General features: G+C 52.4%; 1 protein-coding gene across 2 annotated transcripts in view; it reads right to left on the minus strand.

The window, feature by feature from the left end:
- ttc21b (tetratricopeptide repeat domain 21B) overlaps positions 1-9,062 on the minus strand; it is a 30,871-nt gene extending 21,809 nt beyond the window's left edge. For both annotated transcript variants that reach the window (XM_056579911.1, XM_056579910.1), the window contains exons 1-10: positions 8,804-9,062; positions 8,398-8,518; positions 7,858-7,968; positions 7,574-7,740; positions 6,702-6,824; positions 6,173-6,330; positions 5,830-5,914; positions 5,661-5,759; positions 5,386-5,578; positions 220-317 (exon numbers count right to left, since the gene is read on the minus strand). In XM_056579911.1, coding sequence (XP_056435886.1) covers positions 220-317; positions 5,386-5,578; positions 5,661-5,759; positions 5,830-5,914; positions 6,173-6,330; positions 6,702-6,824; positions 7,574-7,740; positions 7,858-7,968; positions 8,398-8,518; positions 8,804-8,827 — 1,179 coding nt within the window. In that variant the 5' untranslated portion in view covers positions 8,828-9,062. The remainder of the gene's footprint in view (positions 1-219; positions 318-5,385; positions 5,579-5,660; positions 5,760-5,829; positions 5,915-6,172; positions 6,331-6,701; positions 6,825-7,573; positions 7,741-7,857; positions 7,969-8,397; positions 8,519-8,803) is intronic.
- Positions 9,063-10,990: the final 1,928 nt, after the last annotated feature.

Genomic DNA, 10,990 nt, shown 5'->3' on the forward strand with positions numbered 1-10,990 from the left:
TCCAGACCCCCAGACCCTCTAGACCCTCCAGACCCCCCAGACCCTCTAGACCCTCCAGACCCCCCAGACCCTCTAGACCCCCCAGACCCTCTAGACCCCCAGACCCTCTAGACCCCCTAAACCACCCAGACCCTCTAGACCCCCCAGACCCTCCAGACCCTCTAGACCCCCCAGACCCCCTAGACCCTCTAGACCCCCCAGACCATAGACCCTCCATACCCCAGATTTCCCGATGGACTGTTGAACCTCCGTGAGAAACTCTAGCTGCAGCTCGGCCTCTTCCAGCTGTCCTTCCATGAGCTGGCATCGGATCATCCCTGAGACAGAGGGGTACACAGGGTTAGGAACCCCACCATGTTGGGATGGTTGGTTTAACCGGTGCCCACTGATCCCTCAAAGTGCAACAGAGTCCGATCAAAGTGACCCAGGCCAGAAGAGACTGCTTCAGCCTTCAAGCACTCATCTCCCCTGAGGGCTGCTGCCTTAAGCGTTTCACTGGTGAACGTTAGGTACCCTAACCCTAAGCGTTCCACTGGTGAACGTTAGATACCCTAACCCTAAGCGTTTCACTGGTGAACGTTAGGTACCCTAACCCTAACCCTAAGCGTTCCACTGGTGAACGTTAGATACCCTAACCCTAAGCGTTTCACTGGTGAACGTTAGGTACCCTAACCCTAACCCTAAGCGTTCCACTGGTGAACGTTAGGCACCCTAACCCTAACCCTAACCCTAAGCGTTTCACTGGTGAACGTTAGGTACCCTAACCCTAACCCTAAGCGTTCCACTGGTGAACGTTAGGCACCCTAACCCTAACCCTAACCCTAAGCGTTCCACTGGTGAACGTTAGATACCCTAACCCTAAGCGTTTCACTGCTGAACGTTAGGTACCCTAACCCTAACCCTAAGCGTTCCACTGGTGAACGTTTCCATTGGGTAAACCTACTTTGTTCTGAGCGGTAGCATTGTAATGTAGTTTGTGGAATGATCTGGGTTTTAGTTGTGCGTCCGTGATTACGTTCCCGGTTGTTGCCGTTGTTACCCATTCTGTGTGTGCTCACCTTTATTTGTGGTAGTCAGATCACTTTGACCCACAGGTCAGATCAGTCCGGGTCATCAGGGAGCGAGTCAGGGAGAGGGACTGAAGCCGGGTCCTGGGGGCTGGGCGTGGAACCCTGGCCTCTCTGCTGGAGCTAACCCCAGGCTAACACTAGGCTAACACCAGGCTAACACCAGGCTAACACCAGGCTAACCTCTCTGGTGGAGCTAACCCCAGGCTAACCTCTCTGGTGGAGCTAACCCCAGGCTAACCTCTCTGGTGGAGCTAACCCCAGGCTAACCCCAGGCTAACCTCGCTGGCGGAGCTAACACCAGGCTAACACCAGGCTAACTTCTCTGGTAGAGCTAACCCCAGGCTAACCTACACAGAACCCCACCATGAGACAGAGGGGTACACAGAACCCCACCATGAGACAGAGGGGTACACAGAACCACACCATGAGACAGAGGGGTACACAGAACCCCACCATGAGACAGAGGGGTACACAGAACCCCAACATTAGACAGAGGGGTACACAGAACCCCACCATGAGACAGAGGGGTACACAGAACCACACCATGAGACAGAGGGGTACACAGAACCACACCATGAGACAGAGGGGTACACAGAACCACACCATGAGACAGAGGGGTACACAGAACCACACCATGAGACAGAGGGGTACACAGAACCCAACCATGAAAAAGAGGGGTACACAGAACCACACCATGAGACAGAAGGGTACACAGAACCCCACCATGAGACAGAGGGGTACACAGAACCCCACCATGAGACAGAGGGGTACACGGAACCCCACCATGAGACAGAGGGGTACACGGAACCCCACCATGAGACAGAGGGGTACACGGAACCACACCATGAGACAGAGGGGTACACGGAACCCCACCATGAGACAGAGGGGTACACGGAACCACACCATGAGACAGAGGGGTACACGGAACCACACCATGAGACAGAGGGGTACACAGAACCCCACCATGTTAAGGGCTCTGATTAGCTGTAATGATGGGCTAGCTGTTGACAGTGAATGAGGGAGTGCAGTGTGTTGGGATGGTTGGTTTAACCGGTGCCCACTGATCCCTCAAAGTGCAACAGAGTCCGATCAAAGTGACCCAGGCCAGAAGAGACTGCTTCAGCCTTCAAGCACTCATCTCCCCTGAGGGCTGCTGCCTTAAGCGTTTCACTGGTGAACGTTAGGTACCCTAACCCTAAGCGTTCCACTGGTGAACGTTAGATACCCTAACCCTAAGCGTTTCACTGGTGAACGTTAGGTACCCTAACCCTAACCCTAAGCGTTCCACTGGTGAACGTTAGATACCCTAACCCTAAGCGTTTCACTGGTGAACGTTAGGTACCCTAACCCTAACCCTAAGCGTTCCACTGGTGAACGTTAGGCACCCTAACCCTAACCCTAACCCTAAGCGTTCCACTGGTGAACGTTAGATACCCTAACCCTAAGCGTTTCACTGCTGAACGTTAGGTACCCTAACCCTAACCCTAAGCGTTCCACTGGTGAACGTTTCCATTGGGTAAACCTACTTTGTTCTGAGCGGTAGCATTGTAATGTAGTTTGTGGAATGATCTGGGTTTTAGTTGTGCGTCCGTGATTACGTTCCCGGTTGTTGCCGTTGTTACCCATTCTGTGTGTGCTCACCTTTATTTGTGGTAGTCAGATCACTTTGACCCACAGGTCAGATCAGTCCGGGTCATCAGGGAGCGAGTCAGGGAGAGGGACTGAAGCCGGGTCCTGGGGGCTGGGCGTGGAACCCTGGCCTCTCTGCTGGAGCTAACCCCAGGCTAACACTAGGCTAACACCAGGCTAACACCAGGCTAACACCAGGCTAACCTCTCTGGTGGAGCTAACCCCAGGCTAACCTCTCTGGTGGAGCTAACCCCAGGCTAACCTCTCTGGTGGAGCTAACCCCAGGCTAACCCCAGGCTAACCTCGCTGGCGGAGCTAACACCAGGCTAACACCAGGCTAACTTCTCTGGTAGAGCTAACCCCAGGCTAACCTACACAGAACCCCACCATGAGACAGAGGGGTACACAGAACCCCACCATGAGACAGAGGGGTACACAGAACCACACCATGAGACAGAGGGGTACACAGAACCCCACCATGAGACAGAGGGGTACACAGAACCCCAACATTAGACAGAGGGGTACACAGAACCCCACCATGAGACAGAGGGGTACACAGAACCACACCATGAGACAGAGGGGTACACAGAACCACACCATGAGACAGAGGGGTACACAGAACCACACCATGAGACAGAGGGGTACACAGAACCACACCATGAGACAGAGGGGTACACAGAACCCAACCATGAAAAAGAGGGGTACACAGAACCACACCATGAGACAGAAGGGTACACAGAACCCCACCATGAGACAGAGGGGTACACAGAACCCCACCATGAGACAGAGGGGTACACGGAACCCCACCATGAGACAGAGGGGTACACGGAACCCCACCATGAGACAGAGGGGTACACGGAACCACACCATGAGACAGAGGGGTACACGGAACCCCACCATGAGACAGAGGGGTACACGGAACCACACCATGAGACAGAGGGGTACACGGAACCACACCATGAGACAGAGGGGTACACAGAACCCCACCATGTTAAGGGCTCTGATTAGCTGTAATGATGGGCTAGCTGTTGACAGTGAATGAGGGAGTGCAGTGTGTTGGGATGGTTGGTTTAACCGGTGCCCACTGATCCCTCAAAGTGCAACAGAGTCCGATCAAAGTGACCCAGGCCAGAAGAGACTGCTTCAGCCTTCAAGCACTCATCTCCCCTGAGGGCTGCTGCCTTAAGCGTTTCACTGGTGAACGTTAGGTACCCTAACCCTAAGCGTTCCACTGGTGAACGTTAGATACCCTAACCCTAAGCGTTTCACTGGTGAACGTTAGGTACCCTAACCCTAACCCTAAGCGTTCCACTGGTGAACGTTAGATACCCTAACCCTAAGCGTTTCACTGGTGAACGTTAGGTACCCTAACCCTAACCCTAAGCGTTCCACTGGTGAACGTTAGGCACCCTAACCCTAACCCTAACCCTAAGCGTTCCACTGGTGAACGTTAGATACCCTAACCCTAAGCGTTTCACTGCTGAACGTTAGGTACCCTAACCCTAACCCTAAGCGTTCCACTGGTGAACGTTTCCATTGGGTAAACCTACTTTGTTCTGAGCGGTAGCATTGTAATGTAGTTTGTGGAATGATCTGGGTTTTAGTTGTGCGTCCGTGATTACGTTCCCGGTTGTTGCCGTTGTTACCCATTCTGTGTGTGCTCACCTTTATTTGTGGTAGTCGTCTTACTGTCCGTTAACTAGTATGCCCGGTTGTGGTCCCGGAGGTCAGCAGCACATTGTGACGACTAGTTTGGTGTCTGTGTACAGGCCTACTCGTTCATACCGCGTGGAACATTGCTTTACGTTCTAAACCCATTGTTTTATTTAGTTCATGGATGTCTTTGCGATGTCTTTGGGGCTTGTGTGAATCTAGAACAGTGTAGAAATGTCAGCATTTCAAAACCATTTATCATCATGAAAAAAGATAAAAGTCAACCAGCCGCTGGTCCGTGGTAAAGAGATTCTCTGATGTAGTGAAACGCTTCAACATCTTTACCCATCTGGGTTCTGATCTCTATCTCTAGCAGTAGGCCTCTCCTGGCCTACCACGCAGACTACTATGAAGTTATATAGATAGATATATGATATAGATAGATAATGGATAGATGTATATATGTATGTACTATACAGATAGATGTATGCACTATACAGATAGAGGAGTGTACTATACAGATAGAGGAGGGTACTATACAGATAGAGGAGGGTACTATACAGATAGAGGAGGGTACTATACAGATAGAGGAGGGTACTATACAGATAGAGGAGGGTACTATACAGATAGAGGAGGGTACTATACAGATAGAGGAGGGTACTATAGATAGAGGAGGGTACTATACAGATAGAGGAGGGTACTATACAGATAGAGGAGGGTACTATACAGATAGAGGAGGGTACTATACAGATAGAGGAGGGTACTATACAGATAGAGGAGGGTACTATAGATAGAGGAGGGTACTATACAGATAGAGGAGGGTACTATACAGATAGAGGAGGGTACTATAGATAGAGGAGGGTACTATACAGATAGAGGAGGGTACTATACAGATAGAGGAGGGTACTATAGATAGAGGAGGGTACTATACAGATAGAGGAGGGTACTATACAGATAGAGGAGGGTACTAGAGATAGAGGAGGGTACTATAGATAGATGTATGCACCATACAGATAGAGGTGTGGTGGAGTACCGGTGAGTGCAGGGACGCTGGTCTCGTCCAGGCTCATGGCTGTCCGGTACCACCGCAGGGCCTCCTTGAGACGGCCTCTGAGCACCAGGAGGTATCCCATCTCCGTGGCCACCTCACAGTCCCTGGGGGCCCGGGAGAAGGCCCTCTCCACCATCCGGCCCGTCAGCTGCAGCACCTTGTCGCTGCGCCCGCACTGAGGACCAGGGAACCACAACATCAGTGCATCCATCTGACCCGCTGTGATGTACAGGGTGTGGGGGGGGTGGGGGGCTCACAGTGCGGCTGAAGGCCAGAGACATCCGGTAGGACATCTGGGGGTTGTTGGGCTCCAGGAGGTCCAGACCGGTGAGGAGGCTGGACAGACGCCTGGCCGTCTGAGGAGACAGGTGTTACTCATGTCCCCAGAGGAGCGCTCAGGGTCAGCCTACAGCTAGGAGCGCTGACCTCGCTGATGTCTCCATCTCTGCATAAGGAGTGCAGAGCCAGCATCCTGAGCGCCTCCAGGTTATTCACGTCCTTCTGCAAGAGACTGAAATGCGATGCGTTTACCAGGCCATGCAGCAGCCCTCCTCCCATACACAACTCAATATGGGAGGCACTACTTAGGGGAACTCATCCGTTCAGAAGCTCAAATCAAACAGCAATAAACCTGTAACACCCCTGTGTGTGTGTGTGTGTGTGTGTGTGTGTGTGTGTGTGTGTGTGTGTGTGTGTGTGTGTGTGTGTGTGTGTGTGTGTGTGTGTGTGTGTGTGTGTGTGTGTGTGTGTGTGTGTGTGTGGGGGGGACCTGTGTGCTGCATCGATGGTTTGTTCCCAGTCCTGTAGGCTGAGCAGAAGCTTCATCTTCTTGATGGCTGCCGGGAGGAACCCGGGAGCACCGGCGATCACCTGGCTGATGACCTCAAGGGAACCGGAGTAGTTTTGTCTGTACTGGAAGTACTGGGCCTGAGGAACAGAGTCGTACTGGGAGTACTGGGCCTGAGGAACAGAGTCGTACTGGGAGTACTGGGCCTGAGGAACAGAGTCATACTGGAGGTACTGGGAGTACTGGGCCTGAGGAACAGAGTCGTACTGGAGGTACTGGGAGTACTGGGCCTGAGGAACAGAGTCGTACTGGGAGTACTGGGAGTACTGGGAGTACTGGTAGCACTGGTAGTACTGGTCAGAGTGGGCACACTCAGTGGACTGGTGCTCCACTCACTTCATGAGATGGTTACTAATGACGCACGCAAAACGACTAAATACGAACGCTCTTACTAAAATTTGGAAAAGAGAATGTGATCTTCATCGCCCTCCTCTGTTTCTGACCAGCTCACCTTTCCCATCAGAGCGAAGACATCGGCCTTCTCCTTCAGCCCCTCGTCAAAGTACTTGGCAGACTTCTTGGCGTACGCCTCCTTCCCAGACGTCAGGTCTATCCAGGCCTTCAGGATCAACCCCTGCACACATGTCCTCAGGTCAACAGCCACTCTCCACCCATCAACACTTTGACCCACAGGTCAGATCAGTCCGGGTCATCAGGGAGCGAGTCAGGGAGAGGGACTGAAGCCGGGTCCTGGGGGCTGGGCGTGGAACCCTGGCCTCTCTGCTGGAGCTAACCCCAGGCTAACACTAGGCTAACACCAGGCTAACACCAGGCTAACACCAGGCTAACCTCTCTGGTGGAGCTAACCCCAGGCTAACCTCTCTGGTGGAGCTAACCCCAGGCTAACCTCTCTGGTGGAGCTAACCCCAGGCTAACCCCAGGCTAACCTCGCTGGCGGAGCTAACACCAGGCTAACACCAGGCTAACTTCTCTGGTAGAGCTAACCCCAGGCTAACCTCTCTGGTGTAGCTAACCCCAGGCTCCCATCTCTGGTGTAGCTAACACCAGGCTAACCTCTCTGGTGGAGCTAACCCCAGGCTAACCTCTCTGGTGGAGCTAACCCCAGGCTAACCTCCCTGGTAGAGCTAACACCAGGCTAACCTTTCCGGTGGAGCTAACCCCAGGCTAACCTCTCTGGTGGAGCTAACCCCAGGCTAACCTCTCCGGTGGAGCTAACCCCAGGCTAACACCAGGCTAACACCAGGCTAACCTCTCTGGTGGAGCTAACCCCAGGCTAACACCGGGCTAACACCAGGCTAACACCAGGCTAACACCAGGCTAACCCCAGGCTAACCTCTGCGGTGGAGCTAACCCCAGGCTCACCTCTCTGGAGCCGTTGGATACTTTGAGCATCCTCTCCACGTATTCGCGGGCCTTGTCATTCCTCCCCAGCAGCCAGAGGAACAGCCCGGCATGGTAGAGCTCGCTGGGGCCCGCGCTCTTACGCTGCTCCTTCACCCTGGAGTCCAGCTCTTGGACCACGTCCCGGTCTGGCCCAGGGACGCACACAACATCAGGCTCTGAAGGAGGGGTCTGACCCGGGTTACAGCGGGAATCCCCGGGTCACCGTGGCACCCATCAATCAAATAGGGGGGGGATTTGTTTACCTGGATGTGCCTTCTTTCTCTCAGCGTAGACGAGAGCCATCAAGGTGCACAGGGACACGTCTTGACTGTCTCTGATCAGCTCCAGCTCTGCCACAGCCTCTGGGATCTGATCTGAGCACCCGACACAGGGTGGGAAACATAGCAGTAGTACACCTCACACACAGACCTCTGTCCTGATGTCTGTCCCTGACACACAGACCTCTGTCCTGATGTCTGTCCCTGACACACAGACCACTGTCCTGATGTCTGTCCCTCACACACAGACCTCTGTCCTGATGTCTGTCCCTCACACACAGACCTCTGTCCTGATGTCTATCCCTCACACACAGACCTCTGTCCTGATGTCTGTCCCTCACACACAGACCTCTGTCCTGATGTCTGTCCCTCACACACAGACCTCTGTCCTGATGTCTATCCCTCACACACAGACCTCTGTCCTGATGTATGTCCCTCACACACAGACCTCTGTCCTGATGTCTATCCCTCACACACAGACCTCTGTCCTGATGTCTGTCCCTCACACACGGACCTTTGTCTTACCCTGCATCAGAGTCCCGAAGGCCCGGAGGAAGCGGAACACCGGAGGGCTTTGGCTGCTCGACGCTGCCGCCGCCACGGCGTGGCTGTAGAACTTCTCATAGCAGTAGTAGAGGATCAGAGCCTGCAGAGGATCAAGAGTATAAAACATGTATAACGTATATAACATGCATAAAACGTTTATAACATGTAGAGGGTAATGGGTCATAAGGACAATGATCCGATAGGAAGCAGCAGACCAGAGACGTCTGCCCGATAGCGGATCAATACTATCAGATAATAGTCTGATACTGATATCAAACTATCCGAGCATAAACTGCGTTGCTTTGGCTGCTGTAGCAATGCCACACATTAACCCTCTTTATCTTTACCCTCTTTCCACTCTTTATCTTTAGTTAACAACACTCACCAAGGCGGTGTCTTCCTCCTCCATGGCTCCGCTCAGCGGAACGGTAAATACTGATCAGTTATAGTTATAATAGTTATGTTAGAGTCAATGTAAGAGGTTATCCGGTGTTAGAAGTGATACAGAGTTGGAGAACGCTGATGTGACTCCTGAACAGCTAATGCTAAACTGGCTTCAGGTTAAAGTCTCGAGCGTCTTCGGTAACCTAGTAACAACCATGGGTAACAACACGGCCGCCATCTTGTTCTGTCCGCAGTCTATCGGCAGGGGGCGCCCCTTCACGAAGTGGCGCTTCCGCTGAACTGGTAAACTAAAACGTAAATAAATAAATAAATAATAATAATAATGATAATAATAATATATTATTAATAAGGAGAGGAATAACAACATTTATAATGATAAATAATATATGAATAATATAACAATGATAAATAAACAATAAAAATAACAATAATAATAAACGTTGAGCTTTTAGTATAATTCAAGTTTTTTAGGAGAGTAAGGGAGAAGGGGCAGTGAGGGGTAAGGGGGGAGGCTATGCACAGTCTAGATGACCTCTGAAAGGTGCGTCTTGAGTCTTTTGCGTGAGCTGGTGAGCGACTCTGCAGACCTGCCGTCGGCAGGGAGCTCGTTGGCTGCGGTGCTAAACAGAGAAGAGGCTGTGATGATCGATACCAGACGTCCGGCTGAGGTAGTTGAGTCGAGCGCTGGGGGGTGCAGTCTGACCAACGCTTGGAGGTAATGTAAATGTAATGTAATGTCAATGTATTTGTTAAGCACTTTTAAAAAACAAAAACAAACAAACAGGTAGGTAGGCATTGACCACCTTGTAGGCCAGTACCATCATCTTGAACCGGATGTGAGCGACTACAGGGTGGAGGTCCGGGGGAGGGGGCCCATGATGGGGGGGCCATGATGGGAGGGCTGAGGCAGGGTGGACATCACCATCGCCTGCTGGTCGTCGTTTCACTTGAGTTCAGTTCTAGTCTGGATGGAACCGGTTAGGGTTAGGGTTAACCACTCAACCAGTGCTAACCTGTTAACCTGTTAATGCTGCACACTGATCCTCTCCTTGGTTTGAGGAAGGAGGGGGGCCTGGGGGGTTAGCAGGCCCAGTGGGACCAGTGGGACCAGTAGGACTAGTGGGACCAGTGGGACCAGTGGGACTAGTGGGACCAGTAGGACCAGTGGGACTAGTGGAACCAGTAGGACTAGTGGAAACAGTGGGACCAGTAGGACTAGTGGGACCAGTAGGACAAGTGGGACCTGTGAAACCAGTAGGACCAGTAGGACCAGTAGATCAATGGGACCAGTAGGACCAGTAGATCAATGGGACTAGTGGGACCAGTAGGACCAGTAGATCAATGGGACCAGTAGGACCAGTAGATCAATGGGACCAGTAGGACCATTTATCTACTGGTCCCACTGGCTCTCCCTTGATTGGCTGATCAGAGTAACTAGCCCAGGCCGCAGGATCGATACCCGACCGCCTCGATGGCCGCGTCTGCTCTGAGCACGAAGCAGCAGCATCACACAGCCCGGTGCACACGCACACAAGACACACACACACACACACTAATACACACACACACACACACACACACACACCAACGCACACACACACTAACACACCCACACCAACACACACACACACACACACACACACACACACACACACACACACACACACACACACACACACACACACACACACACACATACACACACACACACATGCAATCATTCACACATACACGCACACACACACACACACACACACACACACACACATGTTTTGACCAGTAGGGGTGGGCGGCGGTCTTTCAGCTCAATAAAGAATTATGACCTCATTATTCGAATCAACAACATTTTCTAATGATTGGAAATGAGCCAGCGTTTGATTTGGTTTGACTAATCCTGGAGTAGCGTCCACAGAGGAGCTGCTCTGGGCCCTAACCCTAACACTCACCCTCACCCTCACCCTCACCCTGGAGCACGATGACGCGTCCACAGAGGAGCTGCTCTGGGCCCTAACCCTAACCCTAACCCTAACACTCACCCTCACCCTCACCCTCACCCTCACCCTGGAGCACGATGACGCGTCCACAGAGGAGCTGCTCTGGGCCCTAACCCTAACCCTAACCCTAACACTCACCCTCACCCTCACCCTCACCCTCACCCTGGAGCACG

The sequence above is a fragment of the Gadus chalcogrammus genome, chromosome 20 (genome assembly GCF_026213295.1).
Source record: "Gadus chalcogrammus isolate NIFS_2021 chromosome 20, NIFS_Gcha_1.0, whole genome shotgun sequence".
Classification (NCBI taxonomy): domain Eukaryota; kingdom Metazoa; phylum Chordata; class Actinopteri; order Gadiformes; family Gadidae; genus Gadus; species Gadus chalcogrammus.